General features: G+C 50.4%; 1 protein-coding gene across 1 annotated transcript in view; it reads left to right on the top strand.

Annotated features, from left to right (window-relative positions):
- The window catches only part of LOC144820283 (uncharacterized), a 46,679-nt gene extending 24,255 nt beyond the window's left edge, over positions 1 to 22,424 (top strand). The window contains exons 2-3 of the mRNA XM_078677869.1: positions 20,149 to 20,419; positions 21,433 to 22,424. Coding sequence (XP_078533995.1) covers positions 20,149 to 20,419; positions 21,433 to 22,424 — 1,263 coding nt within the window. The remainder of the gene's footprint in view (positions 1 to 20,148; positions 20,420 to 21,432) is intronic.
- The last annotated feature ends 5,469 nt before the right edge of the window (positions 22,425 to 27,893 follow it).

The following is a 27,893-nucleotide window of genomic DNA, read 5'->3' as shown; positions in this document are numbered from 1 at the left end:
ATCAAGGTCATAGAAAGGATCATAATCCAGAGAAACAATATGAATATGGTGAAGATATTGCAACCATGTAGCAGAACAGCACTATGAAGGGGTGAATCTAATATCTGCATATGTTCACTCTTAATGAGTGGTTATGGAAAACAATGAGTCAAGAGTCATGTGTGACATTCATTAGCAAATAATCCTTACTGAAACAAGGATGCATTTCCACTGTGCCAAGTCAAAGGTTCTTTCCGTTGAAGCTGAAATAGCAGTTGGAAAAAAAGATATATATGTAAGTAAAGGTAAACGTCAAGACTCATTTTAAAGGCCATGGGCTTACGTACCAAGCACTGGCAGATGTAGAATCACACAATTCAAAGTGTGGAAAATGTGTCTGTTGGCTCAGCCTCACCTAGTAATTGATTTCAAGGCCCTCACTTATTCATGTGCCCTTGATGTTACTCTTAACTCCTTAAATCTGTATATTACAGAGCTTCTGCCCTGAAGCATTTCGGCTGTCAGGCGCAACCGTGATCACAAAAGGGATCACCATCATAGTTCAGAGTAAAAAAGTGCATACATGCTCTAAAATTACATACACGTAGACAAATACTCTTTTAATATATCCAAGACCAAAATGATTTTAACACTTCATAATTCACCTAAATGAAATTATAATAAGTAATAATATATACCTAAAAACACATTAAAACACTTCAGCATGATATCTGGTATACACAGACTGAAATATGTCTTGTGTTTCAGAAAACAAGGGTGTGCAACCTAACAGTAATACGTATCAATTAATTACCACCAACGTAATATCACCAACTCTTCTTAATGTCCCTTACTGTGAAATTCTTACATAGTAGGATTCAGTTATGCAACATTTAAAACATTACTTTTAACTGCAACTAATAGTTGAACCAGTGTCCTAACATTTTCATCCATATTAATTGCGGTGAAATACCCTGTTCAGCCTTACTCATCATACAAACAATGTTATGCCCAAGTAGGCTAATCTACCCTCCCATGTACCCTGACTAATACCTGCTTCTAATAGAAAAGTAGAGACAACGTTTGGTGTTAATAAATGTGTTTGGAAATTCTCTTCTGTATTGAAGCCACCTGGGGTCTTTTTTCAAGCTCAATAATTTCGAAGAAGTGGTGATACTGCATTGTTAAAAGAAATCCCAATTGAAATAAAAGACCTGTTGCGGATCTGAGAAGTGTAATAATCATGATGGCCTTGGATATATTGAAGAAGTATTTTTTCTATGTTCATGGAATGTTTGAGCAAATGTGCACTTTAAAACACGGATTCAAGATACTGCTTCTTTATGTGATCAAGCTAGCGTCTGACAGCTGAAGCACTAAATTGCTGAAGCTTTGTAACTAACTGATTTTCAGCAAACCAATGCTGTCAACTGCCTTTCTTTTACATGAGGAAGGAACCCAGAACTTGCATGAAGCTTCTGTCGATGCAGTTTGGAGTATGGCAGCAGCCAGCTACAAAAAATGACTGTGTGTATTTCTTTCTTATTTTTTTTTTGCTTACTTATACAGGCTTTTAGTCAGACCTCCTCATACGCGGATCTATTGTGTCATATCAAAAACATTCTCTTCTGTTCTCCACAGCATTCACAATGGGCAATCAGCCCTAGGCTAACTTCACTGTGAGTGATGACATTCTTCTTTTACACAAGGAGAACATTCACACACAAAGTATTTTTCTTTAGTTCCATGGAATACTATGGGAATGTGGGCTTTTCAAGACCAAAACAATATTTTATGATTGAGACAATACGTTTTTTATCTTGGCGAGTACCTGGCGACTCCTCCCACAAAAAATAGTTTAGAAAAACCGTAAAAAATACAAGCGTGGACAAAGCCTAAAAGCTACCAGCGAACACCAGAATTATTGGCTTTGTCAGTGCTTGTTTAAATGCCATTAATACTTGTTTAAATTGTGTGCTCACTGGCTCATGCTTTGGGGTCTTACCATCTAAATATCCTATCAGCGGTGGGATCTTCATTTTGGCGAGTCCCACTAGAAATGGGTAGTTTGGAGGAATCAGGTGCTCGAGAAGAGCCAAGACCGAGGTTCCCCTTTCGACATCCCAGTGGGGATAAGAAGAAATGACCTGAAAATCCACAACAAAGTATTCAGAAAGTGATAATTTCATCAGGTCATACTCTCTGGCCTTTAAAGTATCTGTAAATGCTACCTTGTTTTCTATACAATCCACATTTTGGCTGTTTCTGTACAATGTAAGCAGTATGTTGTACTGATAACCAATTGCCTGGAAATAAAACCATCAAATTCATATGGATAAAAGCTGAGTTGAATTCAAGATCTTCATGGGCAAGTTGTATAGAAATGCCAACAAAGAACTTGATGGATGGATCTGGTGGAATATGGTGGGGGTGGAATGTGATACTCACTAGTAGTCTGATGAACAGGCTGCGCATTGGTAGACCTTTAGCTGTTTAGATACAAAAGAAAGAAGCTGTGTCATACTCAGTTCATATAATACTGAGTAACACTTGCTAAAGGAAGATATATGGCTGATACAAACACTTAAGACACATAGTTGTACCTGCAAAGAAGAGGGTGGGGTGATGGGTTACATTTCATTGATGCTCTAGAGGTCATGAGGATACTTTGAGATCATTGCAAATACTGGCAAAGGTCCCATACCACTAAGGTTGCTGCTAGAGTTTTAAGGTGCCTCGATGTCCTGTGTTGCAATGCTCCCCCTCCCACCCCAGCGGTTGCTGTCAAGTAATGACAGCTGCAGGAGGAGTTACCTAAGCTGTCATGCCCAGATCCCCCCTGCAGCTGTCATTGCGGGGCAAATGTCTTCAGTGGGATAAGAGAGGATGCCGCAGGAGCCGTGGACGTGCTTTACATCCTGAATGGACCATTTCATTCTGTGACAGCGGATACCCATAAGAAAATAGGACTCCAGAACATCTTCTTGCATATCCATTTTCTAATAATGTTAATGACCTAGGAGGCAGGCAATATAGGGGCACATATTGCCTGTTCTCTTCTGCTCACGACCCACTAACACAGGTGACAAAGAAATAGACTATGATACCATCTGCCCAGGTCACTTGCACTTTAGCAACACAGCCAATGGAAAACTGAATGAGGAGAGCTAAATGGAACCCTGGAAATGCAGTCTGCAAATACAGGTACTCGCCCACAGATGCAAATCTTCCTCCTAACAGTGGAGTCAGTCAAAATAATTATTTTCATTTACCCTCATTGAGCAGGCATCCTTGTGTACCAGGTTCATAAGTCAAGTGAGGGCCAATTACTAACATTTTAGTCTAGATCTGAAGTCCAAAATGTTGAACCAGAAACATTGCAGAGAAAAATATAATAACAAAAAGTAACTCCGTGGAGGAATAAAATACACCCCTGTTGCTGTCAACAACATTAAACATGTATAAATAGGTACCATACCCAGAAGGGTCTGATCAGCATATCAGACAGAAGTAATTCCATGGAGAGCAAAAACACTCCAAGGTATGAAGAGGAGCATTAGCGGCCTGAGTAGGAGAGCAAAAACTGTTATTTGAAAGAAGAACACCCACATGCTATAATAAATCAACCGAAACCCCTGAGCGAATGGACTGGTTTTTCACCTCATGCCATATCATGGCTATGTAAGAGGTGATCTGGGAGCTGAGGAAGAAGCATTAACCACCTTCAGTGATCGATCCCACAGTATCAATGAGTAGATGCATAAGACTCACCACATTTCTGAAAGTTGATGCTTGCTCTTTTATCCACAACAAGTAGCATCTGGCACAGAGCTGGCACAGATGAAGTATAGTCCTCTTCCAGCATGTAGCTCAAAATCTCTTTTCAAAATTCCTCCAAGAAAGACCGGCAAATGTGTTATTTGTATCATTAGCATTTAATAAGGTTTTATTTCCACAGATATACAGTCATTCACTGTGGGACGGTTTTTGGCACCTAAGGTCATTTGTCATTTTGTAAGTCTACCTCTCCTGGAGATGGGGCTACATTTGATTCTTCCCCTTCCTTTTACCATAATCCTTGCTCATGGTGTCCAAGGCAGATGCCTAGTATTACACTCATGTAGCACCAATCCCGTTTAATGCTACAATCTGTGGCTCTGCATCCAAGGAGAATGAACACATGATTTGCATAAAATGTGTGCAACATTTAGGGCTCGATTCCGATCCGGTAAAAAAAACCGGCTTACGATTCGTATTCGTAGCCGATTCCGTACGATTGGGAAACTACCGTCCGACCAGCGAATTCCGATCCGTTACCGTTGATTTCCGTACGATTTTCTAAGATCCGTACGATTGACATTCGTATACCCGTACGAATAAGCCTCAGGCAGACCACCGTACGAATCGTAATCAGTCCGTACAAACTCACTATTCCGATTCGGAACGACATGCCTGAGCGAGATACGTACGGGCCTAAGTATTCACGCTTCAACATTCAGTCGTATGGGACATTCGCCTCACTGCAAGCTCCACCAATACATACTACACGCACACCCCTCGGCCAAGCCTACGCGAACACCCCCACCCGCCAACGGCCCGTACTACTCACTCGCACGCACAAGTACGACACGCACCCCCCCCCAACAAGCCTACGCGAACACCCCCACCCGCCAACGGCCCGTACTACTCACTCGCACGCACAAGTACGACACGCACCCCCCCCCAACAAGCCTACGCGAACACCCCCACCCGCCAACGGCCCGTACTACTCACTCGCACGCACAAGTACGACACGCACACCCCTCGGCCAAGCCTACGCGAACACCCCCACCCGCCAACGGCCCGTACTACTCACTCGCACGCACAAGTATGACACGCACACCCCTCGGCCAAGCCTACGCGAACACCCCCACCCGCCAACGGCCCGTACTACTCACTCGCACGCACAAGTACGACACGCACACCCCTCGGCCAAGCCTACGCGAACACCCCCACCCGCCAACGGCCCGTACTACTCACTCGCACGCACAAGTACGACACGCACACCCCCCCAACAAGCCTACGCGAACACCCCCACCCGCCAACGGCCCGTACTACTCACTCGCACGCACAAGTACGACACGCACACCCCCCCAACAAGCCTACGCGAACACCCCCACCCGCCAACGGCCCGTACTACTCACTCGCACGCACAAGTACGACACGCACACCCCTCGGCCAAGCCTACGCGAACACCCCCACCCGCCAACGGCCCGTACTACTCACTCGCACGCACAAGTACGACACGCACACCCCCCCAACAAGCCTACGCGAACACCCCCACCCGCCAACGGCCCGTACTACTCACTCGCACGCACAAGTACGACACGCACACCCCCCCAACAAGCCTACGCGAACACCCCCACCCGCCAACGGCCCGTACTACTCACTCGCACGCACAAGTACGACACGCACACCCCTCGGCCAAGCCTACGCGAACACCCCCACCCGCCAACGGCCCGTACTACTCACTCGCACGCACAAGTACGACACGCACACCCCTCGGCCAAGCCTACGCGAACACCCCCACCCGCCAACGGCCCGTACTACTCACTCGCACGCACAAGTACGACACGCACACCCCCCCAACAAGCCTACGCGAACACCCCCACCCGCCAACGGCCCGTACTACTCACTCGCACGCACAAGTACGACACGCACACCCCTCGGCCAAGCCTACGCGAACACCCCCACCCGCCAACGGCCCGTACTACTCACTCGCACGCACAAGTACGACACGCACCCCCCCCAACAAGCCTACGCGAACACCCCCACCCGCCAACGGCCCGTACTACTCACTCGCACGCACAAGTACGACACGCACACCCCCCCAACAAGCCTACGCGAACACCCCCACCCGCCAACGGCCCGTACTACTCACTCGCACGCACAAGTACTGCAAGCACACATAACGCCAACACCAAAACGACCACAAGGACCTTGCTAACAAGTCGCACTACCACACTGAACATGTCTCCTGTGTACACACCTTTGACAATCAATGTCCTGGTCACAGCCAAGCAGCCAAACAGAGGACAAAGCCAACACCCACCCCATATAACACCCACACAAAAAATTCAAATTAAGCCACACCCACGATTTGACCAATAAAAGGGACCACACATACAACCCATCATCCTTTGCAACATACCCATGCTTGCGAGGAAACAGAGAGCACACCAACAATTCCAGCCACATACCTTCACACATACACCCTATCACATCTACACCAACACCACCTCCTTCACTATCACAAACACACACCCTAATCCATACACACCATCACACCCTCAATCACATACACCTCACACCATGAGCACACCCAAGAATCCAAAATTCACCAACCCGGAGATGGAGATACTTACTGATGAAGTCATCAGAGTCGACCCACAGCTGTTTGGCGCATTGGTCAGACAGACCAGCATGGCAGAAAGAACACGCCTGTGGGAGAGGATTGTAGACCGGGTCAATGCTGTTGCACCCATCAGGCGCACCAGGGAAGAATGCCAGGCCAGGTGGTACGATCTGCGGAGGATGGTGAAGAAGAAGATGGCACAGGATTACGCCAATGCACACCACACTGGAGGCGGTGGTCCCCGCAGACCTCCTGTATACCAGCCCTGGGAGGAGAAGGTCATGGTCCTACTGCCAGCGGTGGGAGTACATGGAATAGAAGGAGCCATTGAGTCTGGTGAGTGTACAAAAAACACAACTTACATGGGTAGACTAACAACAGTGCCCAGCAGCATGGGGTGGGTGGCCATGACTCCAAGCAGTACACAACCAAATGGTGGGAGTTGCAAGGGGGAGGCACATAGGGTGCAATGTGTAGGGTAAGAGGCTGCTCTCATGCCATATGTCCCAGGGACACACACAAGCATAATGCCCAATGCACAGGGATAGGTAAAGATCACACAAGATACTAGACCACAGCTGCTAAATATTAACATTTTGCTGACACACCTTTCAGAGATGCATCATTTTGTGACAAAGTAAGGCAGTGTAGCAAGAGAGCAAGCACAATCTACCTGTCTCCATCCCTGTCTCGCCCTCTGTCTCTGTCGCCCTCTCCCTCTGTCTCCCTCTCCCTCTGTCTCCCTCTGTCGCCCTCTCCCTCTGTCTCCCTCTCCCTCTGTCTCCCTCTGTCTCCCTCTGTGGCCCTCTCCCTCCCTCTCCCTCTGTCGCCCTCTGTCGCCCTCTGTCTCCCTCTGTCTCCCTCTGTGGCCCTCTCCCTCCCTCTCCCTCTGTCGCCCTCTGTCTCCCTCTGTGGCCCTCTCCCTCCCTCTCCCTCTGTCTCCCTCTGTCTCCCTCTGTGGCCCTCTCCCTCTGTGGCCCTCTCCCTCTGTCTCCCTCTCCCTCTGTCTCCCTCTGTCGCCCTCTCCCTCTGTCTCCCTCTCCCTCTGTCTCCCTCTGTCTCCCTCTGTGGCCCTCTCCCTCCCTCTCCCTCTGTCGCCCTCTGTCGCCCTCTGTCTCCCTCTGTCTCCCTCTGTGGCCCTCTCCCTCCCTCTCCCTCTGTCGCCCTCTGTCTCCCTCTGTGGCCCTCTCCCTCCCTCTCCCTCTGTCTCCCTCTGTCTCCCTCTGTGGCCCTCTCCCTCCCTCTCCCTCTGTCTCCCTCTGTCTCCCTCTGTCGCCCTCTCCCTCTGTCGCCCTCTCCCTCTGTCTCCCTCTGTCGCCCTCTCCCTCTGTCTCCCTCTCCCTCTGTCTCCCTCTGTGGCCCTCTCCCTCTGTGGCCCTCTCCCTCTGTCGCCCTCTCCCTCTGTCTCCCTCTGTGGCCCTCTCCCTCTGTCGCCCTCTCCCTCTGTCTCCCTCTGTCGCCCTCTCCCTCTGTCTCCCTCTGTCGCCCTCTCCCTCTGTCTCCCTCTCCCTCTGTCTCCCTCTGTGGCCCTCTCCCTCTGTGGCCCTCTCCCTCTGTGGCCCTCTCCCTCCCTCTCCCTCTGTCGCCCTCTCCCTCTGTCTCCCTCTGTCTCCCTCTGTGGCCCTCTCCCTCCCTCTCCCTCTGTCGCCCTCTCCCTCTGTCGCCCTCTCCCTCTGTCTCCCTCTCCCTCTGTCTCCCTCTGTGGCCCTCTCCCTCTGTGGCCCTCTCCCTCTGTGGCCCTCTCCCTCCCTCTCCCTCTGTCGCCCTCTCCCTCTGTCTCCCTCTGTCTCCCTCTGTGGCCCTCTCCCTCCCTCTCCCTCTGTCGCCCTCTCCCTCTGTCGCCCTCTCCCTCTGTCTCCCTCTCCCTCTGTCTCCCTCTGTGGCCCTCTCCCTCTGTGGCCCTCTCCCTCTGTCGCCCTCTCCCTCTGTCTCCCTCTGTGGCCCTCTCCCTCTGTTGCCCTCTCCCTCTGTCTCCATCAGTCAGTGTTTGTCCCTCGGTCACCTCAATGCACATCCCTGAGGCACACACACAGTTGCACACAAGCACTGCACAGGCCTCACAAACTCCATAGAGCTGAATGTTAAGGGATGTCTCACAAGTACCAGCAAGCATCTGCCATGTGCCTGTAAGACAGCCACCATTTCCTGTCAACACTGTACTGTGTCAGGACACACATCTCAGAAAGCTCAATAGTACACAATGGGCACAGGTGTAGGCAGCACAAGTCCCTCCTGTGCTCATTGCCAACACAAACATCAGGACAAGGTCACACATGCTGTGCATAAACACAAATCCAACATAATGGCAGCATGCCACATGAGGGGACAGCCAAAACATGAACAATGGACGCTTGCAATTTGCAAACAAAGTAATAGCATGGCGTGTTGTACACACCCCTTACATAAACTCATCCCCGGGAGACAGGCGTTGTATTGCAACACTGTTCCAATTGCCATGTACCACAACAAAACACGTACTCATAAGAATATGCATACAACTCTTACATGCACATAACAGAAGCTCCAGTCCATTGTGGCCCTCTAAAAAAGCTAGTGCCCCATCTCATTACCTTTGTGGATGTACATAAGCACCAACATGGACATGGGTATTGACAAGGTGATGCGTCTCAGAGAAGTGCCAAGTTCTAAAGCCATGATCTCCAAGTGGGTGTACAGGTCCAGCGGTGTTGCCATTGTTTGGCCAGTATGGAACAGCAAAAGACATCCAAAGTAGTAGCTGACATGCTAAATAATGATGCTCTGTCTCTTACATCAACATGCTGCATCTAAACTCTGTGCATGCTTGCCGCACACATAAGATTTTTCACCACATCCAGGATGTTGCGTGAAACTTACAAATTCTTTACACGTGTGGTGCCGGCAACACAAGACACAGCAATGGCTGTGTCAGTCATTGTCAAGAGATTGGAAGAATGTATATACCCCATCGTACTATTGTGTTTTTCTACCACTAAATACACAACTGTACAATGTCAACTATGTATAGCTTGTGGAACAGTGATGCTGATAATGGATAACAAAACCACATGTCACTTGATATAGCCCTAACAGTGTCTCTCTCTCTCCCACACACAGGGCAACGTGCGGATCGCCCCCCCAGCCAGGGGGGCCAAGGATCCCAGTCCCAGGCTCAGCAGGACCCAGACCCCACCGCCAGCGCCGTCCCTCAACGCACTGTGGATGACCCCAACCAACCTGGCTCCTCTGGATCCCAAACCCCTGCAGCAACTATACCAGCTACATCTCTGCCAACCACCGGACCTATTCCCACCACATCCCAGCAGACAGGTCAGAGCCCTGCCCATGATTCACAAGAGAGCCAGTCTGAAAATGAGGGACACCCTTTGTCGGGCGCCCCTGAGGTTGGTGACAACCTCCACCCTCCCAGCACTCGGGGGGCCCGTCGATCGGATGTGCCCACAAGCGCAGGCCGTGCTCATGTGGGTCAGGGTGGTGGGAGTGGCGCAAGGCGGAGGCGAGAATCTGGCCAGTCAGCTGCAGGGACCGGTATGGCTGAACTCGATAACATCCTTGAGGCATACCGGCGGGACACCAGTGAGGTAAACCAGCTTGCGGAGACCCTCAACCAGCTCAAAGAACAGCAGGCAGAGCAAATAGCCAGGCAAGACCTGCATTATGGACGGGTGGAGGCACACCAGGCTCAGCTCTTGATGGTGCATAGGGACATTGTCCATGTGCTACGTCAGATGGCTGCCAACATGCAGCCCCCTCCCTGTGTCACAAGGCCAGCAACATCACGGCAAAGTGCAACACCAGCCACAGGGAGGGAGGAGAGGGAGGAGGTTGAACCCTCTGACGTAGCGTCCCATGCACCGTCCATGCCTGCACATGAGGGTCCCCCAAGGAAGGCGGGTCGTCCACGCCGAAGGCGTTGAGGGCCTGTGGCCCATGGACTTCTCCCAGGACACTGGACCTGGCATATAGCCCCTGGGTGCAACAGCATCCCCTACGAGACTCTCCCACAAGGACTTGCTGGTCACAGTCTGCCCAATGATGTCAGGCACTGTGGGCTGGACTCTGTTGACTGAAACAGTAAGCCATCTCATCTCCAGCAGTGAATTTTGGATTCCCCCCCCTTTCTGTACAGCACCTATTCACGTTTCATGCACTAGAGCACCCAATAAATAATTTAAACATCATACGCATTTGGTGAGTAATCTTTGAAACAGCATACATGTATATGTGTCAGCAAATGTCATAAATGCAAGGTATACAACAAACAGCAGTCATCCACACACTTGGATCAGAATCTGAGTGAGGACACACATTGGTCAGAAATTTCCACAAACTACATACATGGATGGTAAGACACACCTCTGTGGGACAGTCAATGCTGGAGGGGGGAATGAATCCCAAACAGCTAGCACAGGCAGGCCCAGGAGAGTCACTTTGAGGAGTACATGTCAGTGTCACAAAAGTAGTAGTCCATGTAGGGAGTACCTACAACTGTGTCCTCAGGTATGTGAGCTACCATCAGCATGATGCATTACTGTGTATGTGATTAATGCCGCACAGGATGACGGTGGCAGGACAGACTGTGGGCAATGGGCTGGAGCACTCTACACAGGCACACCTGATTAGGTGACCTACCCCTATGGAGCTACAAGTACTATACTACTGTAATGGGAACAACGCATACAGAAAAACAACACACACCAGACAAATACCAACCCCGGAACCGCCAAATCACACCACACCCAAGAGACAGGGTCATGGTGTGTGTCCCATGTGCCAACTTGACTGACTGTGACAGCAATGTTGAAGTGGTGTGAGCATGTTGTGTTCTGGCACGTGACTGTAAGCTAACAGTTTTCGGATCTAGTGGTGTTGACAAGCTAACACTCTACAATAGTGTGCCAATGTAAGGTGTGTGTGTGTTGGACACGCCACATGACCTGGTGGTACGTAGACCCAATGTCATGTGAATCTGCATAGTTGTGCCAGTATGTGTTGCACACACACGCATAGCAGCAGCTATGACTGAGTACACAGCATTTTCATAGCACGAGGGTGAATGTCTGGTGTTGTCTGTGTGTAGGGTGGCCGGAGCATGCTCTATTAATGGATGGAAGGAGGGTCATCCTGTAGGTGTCTGTGTTCCTGGATAGTGTGCGCTGCATGTTGGCTGTGTATGCAGCTGCAGCAATGAGTGAATAAATGACGGCAGGAGGGGTGTGACTAATTGCTAAACAAACACATAACACAAGGGCAGCCGCAATGCGCAAAGTGACATGTGGATGTGAAGGCAGGAGTGTCTGCCTCACTCAGGATCACTGACTACTAAATGGCACAGTAAACACCACACATCACAGTCAGTGGATCAGGGCCCTTACGGTCAAGTGGGGCACAAGACACACAGCGTCTGCAGGTGTATACAAGAGCTAGTGTGTTCAAATCCAAACTGCACCAACAAAGACATCTACCTCACACACAACATAGTATTATAGCCTTCACCCACCCCATGTGTGTGGACAATACACAGTTACACACCTAACAAGCATGAGGTAACTAATTTGAAAATAGTATATGTGCACATTAGACGGACATGTGTGTAGAGACACAAGCAGGCACTAGATTCTGTAGGAGTCAGACGTCATGCACAACATGATAATCTACATTGTGAGCCCATGGAGCTATCACAATCATACATGTGCATTGTCAATAAGTCCAATTTACACTAATCATGATGTCACCTGTAATGCCGCTTTACGAATACCTACAAGGCTGTCAACGACTGGCCGTACCTTTCTTCATCAGACTGGTGTGATGCTCTAAGGGTTCCACCTCCAAATAGCCCATTGGTCTGAGTACAAACAACAGACACAAAAGGGTGATCAGGCGAGGGAAGGAGAGGATGGGAACTGCTGGGAGGGAGACCTGAAACAGAGGCAATTAAGCATTAGGACAACATTCTCATGTCACAGACACTTCAAAAACCTCATTAGCTACACTCTACCAGTCACACCTGTGAAGTGTACTGTCTGGTGACAAATAATGATGATTAATCATGCCATCACATCAGATTCGATGCTGTGACACAGACACATAAAAACTGGGACAGTCTGTCATCCATTAGAGTCATGTGTAACGCTCACAAGTGAGCACCCATGCAAAAAGATCTATGTAGTATAAACACATTCCCAGGCACAGATGAGGTAGACATCAGTAACAAATGGAAACATATGGAAATCAAACTACCGCTAACTCTAAAGTCTGTATGTGATATTGGTAAGCCATAAGGGCCCTGTAAGCTAACTTGAGCAAATCCACTCCAGCTGTTAGTATCACATATGACGAGGAAGTTAATGATCGACATGCAATGAAGGCACTCTGTAGCCAGTCTTTTGGTGTGGCAAGTATGCATCACAATGCTAAACATGATATGCATGTACAACAAATATTAAGTGCAAGTGATGTCCATCCAAGCTACATAATCAGACCCTACCATAGCACAGTCATGGTGCCGGCGACCAGAGATTCATGTGAATGACCGCACTCCACTGGTGCTACACAGAAATTCACATATGCATCTTTCACACTTTTTACTTTGTCATGCTAAACATACATGGCATCATGTGCATCTAAACATCACGGCTACTCACTGTGAAGGCTGGCGTTGCAGTATTCTCAACCTGCACTGAGGTAACGACATGACAGTGACATGATATACTGCTGCAAGGGGCAATGCATCCATGTTAACTGATTCACGGGACAGTTGTCTTAAGATGTGGAACATACACTGGGCAACACCAACACCACATGCTTTCATGGTACTCACACTGGACTGGCCCACAAGCTGGAGGTGAGGATCCAGTCACATTCTAATGCACACAGTGAGGCTGCAATCCCCCACAGAGTCCGTGGTTGTGACCTCTGACACAATGTCATGCCATGGTATGTGCAATGTTGCTGTGGCAATGTCTCCACACATTGATGCATTCACCAGAGTATCAAAGTACAACAGATGACAGAAGGGGTGACTATCCTGTCATGGGAGTGGCCATACATGTCATGAGGTACATAATGGAGTAGCATGTATGCAAGATGACACCACATGCACATGAACATGTACCACACATTTCTACACATACCAATGCTAAACAGCCTCATATGAGTCCTTACCCAAATTGACTCCTCCACATGTTCAAGCATGCTCCGTTGATGTGGCTGACGGTGCAATCATAATGAGCAGTAGCAGGATGACCACGATGTACCCCAACGGACAACAGGCAGGGCGAGCTGTGGATGAGAGTGGCACACAAGGGGTCACGGTCGGTATAATGTCATTTTGACAATGTCTGTTGAATAGCCTGATGTAGTATGACACCTGTACATTCCGAGTGCACTCATAGCACGTATGTGTGTAGCATTCCAACTGAACATGTGACACAGCACAACACACATCCAATTGATCTTGCTTACAGTCTGTTGCATACATAGCATGCTACCCATGCTACTCTATAGTCCATCTTTTACTGAAAAGATGAAAGGACTCACCATCATGAAAAGAAGTTGCGGATGAGGTGACCGCGGATATCATCTTCACCCTCCTCATCACTGGCATCCTGGCCAAGGCCTTCATCCTCAACGGGCGGATGTTCCAGCTCATCAGGATCCAGGTAGAGTGGCACAGCCTTCTCCACTGCCATGTTGTGTAGCATGCAGCACACGGTGAAGATGTCACACACCTTGCGTGGGCTGTATTGGAGGGCTCCGCCTGTCTTGTCCAGGCACCTGAAGCGGCTCTTCAGGAGTCCAAAGGTCCGTTCGATCACCTGCCTGGTCTTCACATGTGCATTGTTGTAACGCTGGTCTGCAGCTGTCCTGGGGTTGCGTAGCGGAGTCATTAGCCATGGCATGTTTGGATATCCAGCGTCTCCTGCAATTTGACAACATGTACAAGAGTCAATCATATGATGCAGATCATGAAGTTGTGACATACTGACATACAGAGCTCACAGTGTATACTCACCAACTAGACATGCCCGGTGGTTGTGCAGCTGCAGCATCATCTGTGGTACCCTGCTACGCCTCATGATGAAAGCATCGTGGCACGATCCTGGATAACGTGCACAAACATGTGAGATAATCATGTTGGCAAGACACACCACCAGGGCATTTATCGAGTGGTAGTGTTTCCTGTTGCGATACGCTTGCTCCTGAGCCTGTGGTGGGACAAGAGTAACATGTGTACCATCAATTGCACCAATTACATGTGGCATACGGCCCAGGCCATAGAATTGCCCCTTGACATCTGTCAACTCTTCTGGAGTAGGGAATGTAATGAAATCATCAAGGTGGAGCAACATTGCTCCCAAAACATCACTCAATACCCGGCTAAACATGGTCTGAGACATCCCTCCCACATCAGCTATGGTAAATTGGAAGGTACCTGTGGCAAAGAAATGGAGGGCTGCCATCACCTTCACCTTGGGTGTCAGTGCACTTGGATACCTGTGGCGTGGTTGTAGGTGAGCCTCAAGCCTGCCCGTCAGGTCCTTGATCAACTGTCGGCCGAAGCGATATCGACGGATGCAGTTGCGCTCCCTCATGGCTTCCAAGTCAGGCAACGGCCTTTCCAGAGGGGGTGCCCTGCAAGACACAATTTTAAGGAAATGTCTACAACTGTCTGACTAAGACTATAACAATGTACATGGCACAAGCAACACCTCTTCAAATGATGTAGACAATTTGGAGTGTGGTGTGGGATACACACAGATGCCAGCTCCCACACACTCCTCCGTGGCGAAGGTAAATACCTGTAGTGTGTGGAATGGATGTGACATGCATACAAGCCTTCAGATGTACAGGTCTAAGTGACCATGACAATGTATCATGTCAGTGAGACACGTCATGTCAATGTCAGTAGGAGGTTGCACACCCAGAGGGCAGACTGCAATACACACACACACCACATGTGCAATCATTTGCACTGTTCAGCCTTAGTCATGTCGCGGTGTGTACTTTCAGTGAGAATTACATGACCATCATCATACATCATGATAATTACATTTGTCACTGACGGTCTGTAATGCCATCACACATGTGAACGGGTCATTTACACACGTGGCATGGTGTGTGTACATTAGTCACCCTGCCATCACAGCAAGGACACAACATATATGCTCCTACAGCAGATGCACAGTACTTTCAAGGACTAGTTACTTACCTTTTGTGAACCAATATCTGTAAGGAACAGTAGGCAGTAGCAAAGTGTCACATTTCTATACATACATAGCTTAGGACTAATTAGCCTCCCTGGGTGTCATTGATCTGACCAGTGAGTGGTGGCTATCCAGGCCACACCGGAACAAAAGTAGTGTTGTTGATTGGCATCCGACAAGGGCGTGGCCACGTTTTGGCTGTACCTACAACGCATACACTGGCAGCTGTTACACAAACATATCCCACAGAGAGTGTGGGTAGCAGGCAAAGATGCATGTCAAGTAGCTAAACATCACTCCCAGAGTCAGGGAGGATGATGACATCTTTGCGTAGTGCCTGTACCTCTTGGATACCCTCTACAGCGTAGGTAACGTGACTGTGTTCTGTGGTTTTGAGGGCTGCATGCAGATGCTTCCTGGGATGGGGTGGTAGGACAGGGAACATGGTCAGTCCGGGTAGGGCAGTGGGGGTCTGACAACGTGCCTATGTACAGACAAACATGCTGCGTGGCTGTACAAGCTTGCAAAAATACATACAGTACTCTCATCAAGATGAGCCTGCAGAGGCTCAGCGTAGCGTTAGTGTAGTTGAAGGACCTGAGTGACAAGTTGGTCCTCACCGCAACAACAGGGAGATGAAGGGCCATGGTTACAACCGCCCACATAAACACTACACTGAACGTTGCCAAATCATCCAAATACATCTTTTGAGTTGAGACATCACCTGTGTCTGGCTAGGTGTCCACAACACTCGCATCCCCCAGTCCACCTGTCCTGTGGTGTTGGGACTGACACTCACGTGCCAGTGGGTCTTCTTGACCCTCCCAATACTCATTAGCGCCAATTGTAATGAGGTGTGGCCAGCTCATTGATGTTTACATTCCCATGCAGCATTAAGAGCGGTGTTCTGCCACACAGTTACCACGGCGGAGCCGTACAGTGTGTGTTATCGGGGCCAGCACCACCCCAGAATGGCGCCACGGCTGACACCTGGGGGAGATCTGGCAGTGAGGTTGTGAGTTGCACCAGCGGGGACCTGGATGAACATTCCGATCATGTCTGTCACAGCGGTTCTGGGACGTATGCACCGCCTGCGTCCGTCACTCAGCGAATGATGGTGTCAGGGGCATATCAACTGAGGCGCAACTGCCCCCTGACGGGTACGGTGGGCCAGAAGCTGATGCAGAGTCACTGGCCGGGGTGAAGGACATCATGGACATGAGGAAGTGCAGTTACTCCTCCTGTGTCACATGCAGGGCTGGGACCGTAGGTCGTGGTGCTGGCTACGATGGCTGCTGTTCTGATGGAGCCGTGTGGTCGCCGTCACCCTAATCCCATGCAGCATTGCACTTGCATCATGGTTATTTGTCAATGCAATTACACATCTCTGACTTTTGTTGTTTACCTGACAAGTGTCGCCTGGGGAATGATGTACTAATGAGGGGCTCACATGTCTCCACACCCACACACATGCACTGGTCCTACATCCCAACCATGAGCTATTGTGCTGCTGTGCCAACTGCTGGAGTCTAAGTGGCTTGTGGGACATATCACACCTGGATTCATATGTCAGCTCCCCGCAATTGGAGCAGCTCTTGTTGTTGTGCCTGACGTGAAAACCGTGGAGACACAGACGGTGAGGGTCACTCACCAACATGAGGCCTTTTCATTCCTCACAGGCTTTGTAAGTGACATCCCTATTGGCACGGTCTTGAGTATGACAATAAAAGGTAAATGTTCTGAAGTGTTAGTACAATGATTTAGGGTACAAAATGTGTAAGCTTTAACTTAGACCGGAGCTGCGTTGGTGTTGAGAAACAAACAGAGGACCTGACGTGTGGACGCAGAGGTGACATATGACTACTCAGATAACGTCATCAGGGCAGACACAACGCCAAGGATACTTGCAGAGCCAGAGGAATTACACACCAACACACAAGTGTACGGTATTACGGAAATTGCCATGTCCAGGATGACATGTGTGGATATTCTGAGGTGAGTAATACTTTACTGACCTCTTCATGGCATATGCTAACAGCATGCACAATGTAGCACAAGGCACACACATGACGTGGTCACACAGGGTCATGCTGTGCGGCTATGACCCCTCTGTGACAGTGGGCATGTTCCTGTCATCATGTGGCAGTTCCCTGTACTGAATTGTGGCCCATTCGAGTGTTCATGTGCCACGCTACATGTTGCAGACGTCAATCGTGTTGAAATTGTTGAATGCATGTGATGCACATGTGCATCATGAATGATGACATGTTGTGCAAGCTATTTACACATCAACTGAGGCACACGGTCACAATCCCTGTGCTTCTTCAATGTCTGCCAAACCTGGCACATACTGATGTATGTGTGCCATGCTGATGTATGCATCCACATGGTTGACATGAGTGTAGACTACATCCCTGCTGTGTGATTTCCTAGTGTGACTCTGCCAATGGTGACATGAAGGTGGACAGGGACGCAGCCTACACAATCGTTCACTTGACCATGTCTGACTCAATGTACCCCAATGGTAGGGGCCTGTGTACGCATCGTTTCCCTATCGCCTTTAGGCTCTACTGAGCGTACCCCAATGGTACGGGCCTGTGTACGCATCGTTTCCCTATCGCCTTTAGGCTCTACGCGAGCTGAGCGTACCCCAATGGTACGGGCCTGTGTACGCATCGTTTCCCTATCGCCTTTAGGCTCTACGCGAGCTGAGCGTACCCCAATGGTACGGGCCTGTGTACGCATCGTTTCCCTATCGCCTTTAGGCTCTACTGAGCGTACCCCAATGGTAGGGGCCTGTGTACGCATCGTTTCCCTATCGCCTTTAGGCTCTACTGAGCGTACCCCAATGGTAGGGGCCTGTGTACGCATCGTTTCCCTATCGCCTTTAGGCTCTACGCGAGCTGAGCGTACCCCAATGGTACGGGCCTGTGTACGCATCGTTTCCCTATCGCCTTTAGGCTCTACTGAGCGTACCCCAATGGTACGGGCCTGTGTACGCATCGTTTCCCTATCGCCTTTAGGCTCTACGCGAGCTGAGCGTACCCCAATGGTACGGGCCTGTGTACGCATCGTTTCCCTATCGCCTTTAGGCTCTACGCGAGCTGAGCGTACCCCAATGGTAGGGGCCTGTGTACGCATCGTTTCCCTATCGCCTTTAGGCTCTACGCGAGCTGAGCGTACCCCAATGGTAGGGGCCTGTGTACGCATCGTTTCCCTATCGCCTTTAGGCTCTACTGAGCGTACCCCAATGGTAGGGGCCTGTGTACGCATCGTTTCCCTATCGCCTTTAGGCTCTACTGAGCGTACCCCAATGGTACGGGCCTGTGTACGCATCGTTTCCCTATCGCCTTTAGGCTCTACTGAGCGTACCCCAATGGTACGGGCCTGTGTACGCATCGTTTCCCTATCGCCTTTAGGCTCTACGCGAGCTGAGCGTACCCCAATGGTAGGGGCCTGTGTACGCATCGTTTCCCTATCGCCTTTAGGCTCTACTGAGCGTACCCCAATGGTAGGGGCCTGTGTACGCATCGTTTCCCTATCGCCTTTAGGCTCTACTGAGCGTACCCCAATGGTACGGGCCTGTGTACGCATCGTTACACCATTCAATGTGTAGCAATGGCAATGTCACCGTACTTGTGTGTGGATTTTTTAAATTTCATAGGGAACAACTAAGGAAACAGTGTACTGTTCCAAATGCAACCAGGTTGTCATGGATACGGAGTTTTTTACACTCCTACAGGTGTCCTGGAAGATTCAGTTAGGAAAAAGTATACAATGTTGCGAAAGTTGTTGTTCAGCTCTGGCTCTATTTTCAAACCATGCATATGTGTGTAATGGGCTTAGGTGTGATGTGATTGGATGGAACATAGGATGCAAATTATGGTGGCCTATCACACACTACTCCTTGGACTCACAGACCCTCTGCAGCACAGATATAAGGCAGCATGTGGCTGTGGGAGGGCACTTGCCTGCACAACATTGGTGTGCTAACCACAGCTGCTGTCTCTGAATCCTCTGGCCCTGATTAGCTGAACATGGAGAGGGCACCTGCATTCACTGATGGTGAGAACAAGGCCCTTCTGGATGCCCTCCTGCCCAACTTCAGCAAGCTGTATGGGAGACCAGGGGATCAGGTGAGTGATGTGTGCAATACCTTGGAGTGTGCACCTGTTGTGTGTGTGACATCATAGCCACTGTGTAGTAATACTGGATAGATGCAATGTTGTTGTGAGTGAGTGCCAGGGTGCACAGTGTTGTTAGAAGAGAGTTATTTGTTGTAGTGTGGTGTGTGACAGCATGTCACGTGCTGCATTGCACCCAGATATAGCATGTCTTGTTCAGTGAGTGTCATGCTCAAAGAGTGTTTTACAGCCCTCATGTAATCTGTAGATTTACAATGTAATGCTAAGCAGTTTTGTTAGCACACAGGCCACATACTCCTGGACAATGATGCTAATGTGTGTGCCATACGTTGCCCTATTGTCATCATGTATTTTGTGGACATATGGGTGTCTTGGGAACATGCACCAGGTATACTGATGTTCTGTAACTTTACATTTGTGACAGGTATCTGCCTATGAGAAGGGTGAAATCTGGGTGGACATCGCCAGGGCTGTCCGGAGCGAGGGGGGGCCTCGCAGGAGGCTTCGAAACATAAAGAAGAGGTGGCAGGACATCCGGTGCTGGAGCCGCCGCATCGCCCGAGTCCAGCTGAAGCTGGAAGCTCCACGCCGGCATGGCGGCAGCCGGCAACTCACCCCCAACATGCTCCGGGTCCTGGAAGTGGTGTTCCCAGACCTCCATAGGCAGTTGCAGGAGGGACAGCAGCACGAAGGGGGTAGGTACATGTCTGTTTGTAGTCATGTGTGTGAGAAATGGTACCTGAAGAGCTCTACGGCATGGTCACACTCCCATAGTTTGAGTGGTGTAGTCAGACAGGCAGTTCATGCATTGGAATTCGATTGTCCCTCTGTCAGCAGCTGCTTCTTTACATGCCTTGCCCTACTCCACAGTAGAGGTTTGCTTTGGCTAATGCTTGTTTTTGACATGTACTCCTATGGTGCAGTGTCTCAAGTTGCATCTTCCTTTGCACATCTTCATGTTGTAGGGGGGTATGTCACACCTGTTCGTACCTTAAATGTAGCACCACATGTGCACTATGTCTGCCCTTCTTCATATTGTGGCACTGTTCTTGAGTCTCAACAAGTGTTTTATGCACAAGTCAGCCTCAGTGGCCTTTGTCCATGGTACACTTTCTAATTATCTTGTGTTAGCTGCAGGTGCACAATGTACATGTGCTATATTTTGGACTTCTGCATACTCACACTGGGCAGTGCGTGTGTGCATATTCTCTCCATCTGTGGCATGTTCTTTGTACATGGTATTGATGGTTTGCCACACAATGTGACTTTGGATGTACAAAGCGGTGATGGCAGTGTGAGGTGATGGAAGACTTGTTTCACGTCCCAGGACGGCATCACATGGCAGTTTGCCCAGGACTTTTCTAATGTGGCACAGAGTCAAAGCTAATCAAACATGACCAGGTCTTGATTTGGGTGGCAGGGTTGGGTAATGAACTGTTATGCATCATCAGCTATCCTGTTGTCAGGCAGTGGATCATGATTGTGTCTCTCATACAAGTATTTTACTTGCCTATACCTTGTCTCCTACCTTACATTGAGCTGTGTGTCTCTGACATTTCTCCACAAGTAGAATTGTCATTATGAAGAGTTATGTGTCATGTGACTCATGATGCATGCCATGTTGACGAAAGAGGCCATATGATTTGCAGCTGATATGTCTGATGTGTACAGGTGACTGATATGTTTTAATTCTTCTCCTTGCTCACAGCATCATCATCTGAATCTGGAGGAGACAGAGGCGCGGACCAGGCGGAGGGACACACCGACAGTGCCACCTGCTGGGAGGTGTCAGAGGGAGGCAGTGGCACAGAGTGGGAGGAGAGTCTACAGGCCGCACGACATGTGACTGACACATCGTACCATGCCGACGAATCCGAGACAGACTCTCAGGAGGGGGGGGAATATGCAGCAATGGTCACTCATACATCTTTGGCTGCCCTCCCCTCCTCCAGTCCCATCTCCAACCTCCCACTCCTTGGTGTGCCTAGGGTCCGTGCTAGCCCCCGTGTCTCCTTTGTTCCCGGCACCGCAGCCCCTGCCCCTGTGTCCCCTGCTGCCCTCAGTGCTGAGACAGTGGACCTACTCCGGCAGATTGCAGTAGGTCAGGCATCCATGCTGTCTGTCCTCCATGGACATACACAACTGATTACACAGGTGGTGTCGTTCATGGAGGGCATGTCATCAGCCATGTCTGATCTGCGTCGGAGTGTGGCTGCCATTGAATCAACGCTGACGGCAGCTATGTACACCCAGCAGCATCTGTCCCCCCCCCATCCTTCCGAGCCATCCACCTCTGCCTCTCACATACCTACACAGCATACACGCACACGCCACAGGTCAGACACACCCAGCGCACACACACAGCATAAGAAGCTCAAAGCTCCACGCACACAGTCTCAAGGGCAAGTAGGCACACCCACAGGGAGAGGGGAGACACCTCACACACACATCCACACACCCAGTAGGACTGACTCACAGCCCTGTACCTCCACCCCCAATGTGTCCCCGGGTTCTGGTGGTAGTTTTTCCGCCCTGGCTGAGGTGTGCAGCCAGGTTTTTGAATCTACTTTCGGCGATGCCCCAACCAGTGTGGATGAATCCACTACACCTGCACCCACTCCACCTGTCCTTCCCTCTCCTGTCCATGCGGTGCCGGAGGATTCCACAGATGGTGCCCCCATAGTCAGCACAGCTGATTAAACGCCATGTGCAGGCATGTTTGGGTGAGATGACACCCATGGAGGCACAAGCTATTGCTGAGACTCTATTGGACTGGCCATTGCCCTTTAATGAGCGAGGACTCTCATTTGCTTTTCTTTTGTGATTCCGCTGAATAAAGCTGATTTTTTATTTTCAGATTTGTAGTTTGTGTGATGATGTCTGTGACTGCTGGGTGCCTGGGAGCTGGTGTGATGTTCACATTTAGGTCTACTAAAATGTGTCTATCTCCTGAGGGTAATGAGGTTGACAATGGTATGTTTATGATGTACGAGCTGGGCAGTGGTGGGCACTCTGATGCTGGGCACTCTGATGCTGGGCAGTGGTGGGCACTCTGATGCTGGGCAGTGGTGGGCACTCTGATGCTGGGCAGTGGTGGGCACTCTGATGCTGGGCACTCTGATGCTGGGCAGTGGTGGGCACTCTGATGCTGGGCACTCTGATGCTGGGCAGTGGTGGGCACTCTGATGCTGGGCAGTGGTGGGCACTCTGATGCTGGGCAGTGGTGGGGACTCTGATGCTGGGCAGTGGTGGGGACTCTGATGCTGGGCAGTGGTGGGGACTCTGATGCTGGGCAGTGGTGGGGACTCTGATGCTGGGCAGTGGTGGGGACTCTGATGCTGGGCAGTGGTGGGCACTCTGATGCTGGGCACTCTGATGCTGGGCAGTGGTGGGCACTCTGATGCTGGGCACTCTGATGCTGGGCAGTGGTGGGCACTCTGATGCTGGGCACTCTGATGCTGGGCAGTGGTGGGCACTCTGATGCTGGGCAGTGGTGGGCACTCTGATGCTGGGCACTCTGATGCTGGGCAGTGGTGGGCACTCTGATGCTGGGCAGTGGTGGGCACTCTGATGCTGGGCACTCTGATGCTGGGCAGTGGTGGGCACTCTGATGCTGGGCACTCTGATGCTGGGCAGTGGTGGGCACTCTGATGCTGGGCACTCTGATGCTGGGCAGTGGTGGGCACTCTGATGCTGGGCACTCTGATGCTGGGCAGTGGTGGGCACTCTGATGCTGGGCAGTGGTGGGCACTCTGATGCTGGGCAGTGGTGGGCACTGTGATGCTGGGCACTCTGATGCTGGGCAGTGGTGGGCACTCTGATGCTGGGCAGTGGTGGGCACTCTGATGCTGGGCAGTGGTGGGCACTCTGATGCTGGGCACTCTGATGCTGGGCAGTGGTGGGCACTCTGATGCTGGGCACTCTGATGCTGGGCAGTGGTGGGCACTCTGATGCTGGGCACTCTGATGCTGGGCAGTGGTGGGCACTCTGATGCTGGGCAGTGGTGGGCACTCTGATGCTGGGCACTCTGATGCTGGGCAGTGGTGGGCACTCTGATGCTGGGCACTCTGATGCTGGGCAGTGGTGGGCACTCTGATGCTGGGCACTCTGATGCTGGGCAGTGGTGGGCACTCTGATGCTGGGCAGTGGTGGGCACTCTGATGCTGGGCAGTGGTGGGCACTCTGATGCTGGGCACTCTGATGCTGGGCAGTGGTGGGCACTCTGATGCTGGGCACTCTGATGCTGGGCAGTGGTGGGCACTCTGATGCTGGGCAGTGGTGGGCACTCTGATGCTGGGCACTCTGATGCTGGGCAGTGGTGGGCACTCTGATGCTGGGCACTCTGATGCTGGGCAGTGGTGGGCACTCTGATGCTGGGCAGTGGTGGGCACTCTGATGCTGGGCACTCTGATGCTGGGCAGTGGTGGGCACTCTGATGCTGGGCACTCTGATGCTGGGCAGTGGTGGGCACTCTGATGCTGGGCAGTGGTGGGCACTCTGATGCTGGGCAGTGGTGGGCACTCTGATGCTGGGCAGTGGTGGGCACTCTGATGCTGGGCAGTGGTGGGCACTCTGATGCTGGGCACTCTGATGCTGGGCAGTGGTGGGCACTCTGATGCTGGGCAGTGGTGGGCACTCTGATGCTGGGCAGTGGTGGGCACTCTGATGCTGGGCAGTGGTGGGCACTCTGATGCTGGGCACTCTGATGCTGGGCAGTGGTGGGCACTCTGATGCTGGGCACTCTGATGCTGGGCACAGGTGGCCAGGGGGGGGTGTCTCAGACACACACTCTCATACTTACACATACAATTACTTAGCAGACGTATGTCCCACACGTCTATTGCACTGGTGTTGTGCGGTGAGCTGGATGACGTACATCGAGCTGGATGACGTACATGCAGCACGTATAACACTGGTGGAGTGCGGTGACGTACCGTACCCCGAAGTCGATGACGTAGGTGCGGTACGTCTCCGTATGACACTGGTGTTGTGCGGTGACGTACCGTACCCCGAGCTGGATGACGTACATGCGGCACGTATAACACTGGTGGAGTGCGGTGACGTACCGTACCCCGAAGTCGATGACGTAGGTGCGGTACGTCTCCGTATGACACTGGTGTTGTGCGGTGACGTACCGTACCCCGAGCTGGATGACGTACATGCGGCACGTATAACACTGGTGGAGTGCGGTGACGTACCGTACCCCGAAGTCGATGACGTAGGTGCGGTACGTCTCCGTATGACACTGGTGTTGTGCGGTGACGTACCGTACCCCGAGCTGGATGACGTACATGCGGCACGTATAACACTGGTGGAGTGCGGTGACGTACCGTACCCCGAAGTCGATGACGTAGGTGCGGTACGTCTCCGTATGACACTGGTGTTGTGCGGTGACGTACCGTACCCCGAGCTGGATGACGTACATGCGGCACGTATAACACTGGTGGAGTGCGGTGACGTACCGTACCCCGAAGTCGATGACGTAGGTGCGGTACGTCTCCGTATGACACTGGTGTTGTGCGGTGACGTACCGTACCCCGAGCTGGATGACGTACATGCGGCACGTATAACACTGGTGAAGTGCGGTGACGTACCGTACCCCGAAGTCGATGACGTAGGTGCGGTACGTCTCCGTATGACACTGGTGTTGTGCGGTGACGTACCGTACCCCGAGCTGGATGACGTACATGCGGCACGTATAACACTGGTGGAGTGCGGTGACGTACCGTACCCCGAAGTCGATGACGTAGGTGCGGTACGTCTCCGTATGACACTGGTGTTGTGCGGTGACGTACCGTACCCCGAGCTGGATGACGTACATGCGGCACGTATAACACTGGTGGAGTGCGGTGACGTACCGTACCCCGAAGTCGATGACGTAGGTGCGGTACGTCTCCGTATGACACTGGTGTTGTGCGGTGTCGTACCGTACCCCGAGCTGGATGACGTACATGCGGCACGTATAACACTGGTGGAGTGCGGTGACGTACCGTACCCCGAAGTCGATGACGTAGGTGCGGTACGTCTCCGTATGACACTGGTGTTGTGCGGGATTGTGTGGTGCAACGTACCCAGACATGACAGTCGTGCAATGGAGATGTGCTCGTATGGCAACACGTACAGGTATGTTGGTGTTCGTTGTACTCACCTTCTGCGCCGTCGTCGGTTTCTATATACGAGGTGGTGGGCGTACAGGATAGGGATGACACGGACGATGGCGTTCATGTCTTGCTTGTCGTGTACCGGGTGCCGGGTTTGACGGAGTGTGGGTTTACGGTAGTTTAGAGCTCTCGTAGCAAAAGAGCCGTACGGTGTGTGTTCGACACGGATCGTACTTCCTGGGTCGGAAGGCGCGGTCTATTTACGTACGGACGCAGCGTGGTGCGTCAGCCGACTGCAAATCGTACGGATTTTCGATTTGTACGGTGTTTTGTACGAGTCGTACGGAGCCACGCATTTATTTGTGATCGTACTTGCTGAATCGTACGGGGACGCCTACGGGTGCTATTCGTACGGGGAAAAACGCTCCGAACTGCAATTCGGAGCGCTTTTTACCGGATCGGAATCGACACCTTAGTCTCCAAAACCCTGCAAGTGAGCTGAACTTTGCAAATGATCTCATTATCTGCTGTTATCTTCATAGAATTATCTTTATCAATTTGCCACAGTATGCAAAGCCATTGCTGGGAATGCAAGACCCTGTTGATGTGAAATATTGGTGCCTGATATATCATGGGGCATATAGCAAATATTAGATGTAAATTGAGTGGCAATGTTTTGCAATATCACTCATGTACCATTCGGTCTCATTTCAAACTGGCTATTTAGACGAAGATGCAAAATCTCTTGCCTCATTAAAATGAATGAGGTAGGATTTGATTAGCAATCTTCCCCGAATGCTGCAAACACTGGGAATGAGGACTACATGGGACAGCAGACCTCCATCCCAGCAGCAGAGGCAACAACCTTCACTTCACGTCTCGAACCATGCTGTGCTTAAAATGTAGTCCAAACCACAAATGCATGTTTACAACGCATACAAGTCATTACAACAAGTGCTTTAAGGAAAGCTTTGTTGACCTAATGTTGGACTTTAAATACAACACTTTCCCTACTTTTGGGCAGGCTGGAGTTGGAATTGTGAATTGAAACTATTCCGAAATCCAGTACTTTCCCTAAGGTAAGTCATTGTAGCAACTTGTGTGGTAAAGGAATGCATTTTAAACATGTATTCGTGGTTCAGACCACGTAGTTAAGGCAGACGTGATAAATGTCTGAATGGTTCCCACATACAACCCTGCAGTAGAAGGAGCTTTAGCATGCTCGTATGTGAGGTGGAGGATAATTAAGATCACCTGTGAAATCAGGACTCTTTGGACATGCTGCAATTTATATTTTCTACACTCCTAGTTAAATGTCCCGCCTTGTTTCACATCGTTCTCACTTACTTCATCAGTATTACTATGGCGTAATGCAATTTTATTGAGGAGCTGAGAGATTTGGATGCGGATGGTCTCTTCCTCAAAATCAGATTCATGATCCATGTGACTAGTGCACTGTGAAAATATGGAAAGCAAGAGAAGTAAAACAACATGTTTTTTCACATCATATTCACTATGTTTTCTCACCTCATGGAGGGACAAGAGATGTGAGAGTCAAAACATTACAACTTTCTAATCCAAGTTGTAAACACAAAGAGAATCTCTTGGCTTAAATTCAAAAGTGAAAGCAAAAACAATCACCTCAAACATGTAAATAAAAATATATAAATGAGGTTATGCTCTCCTTCTCCGCTCTGTAGAGAATAAAGTATTCAGTAATTTGGCAGGGAAGGGCTTAGCATTCATATACTGTAAAAATATTGGTGGACTCACTTATAATATGTAAGCGACTGATACAGGACACTACACCTGAGATATTACACCTCTGGCACCCCAAGGTAGTCTCTCCTCCTTACCACACGGATTGGGCTGCTCATGCACCCTACCCCCACCGCTTGATGGGGAAGATTGTGCTATATTATGGGACTTTTTACTCACAATAAGGACTAAAGAATTCCAGGAACTACATTTGTGGGAGACAGTGTTGATATGAAATACTGATTTGAAGTATATTTGTGCTACTTTGTGCAGGATTTGGTAGTTTTCCCTGTCAAGGCATTTTAACGGT

Source organism: Lissotriton helveticus, chromosome 2_1 (genome assembly GCF_964261635.1).
Source record: "Lissotriton helveticus chromosome 2_1, aLisHel1.1, whole genome shotgun sequence".
Taxonomy (NCBI): Eukaryota; Metazoa; Chordata; class Amphibia; order Caudata; family Salamandridae; genus Lissotriton; species Lissotriton helveticus.
This window is presented reverse-complemented; position numbering and strand designations above follow the sequence as displayed.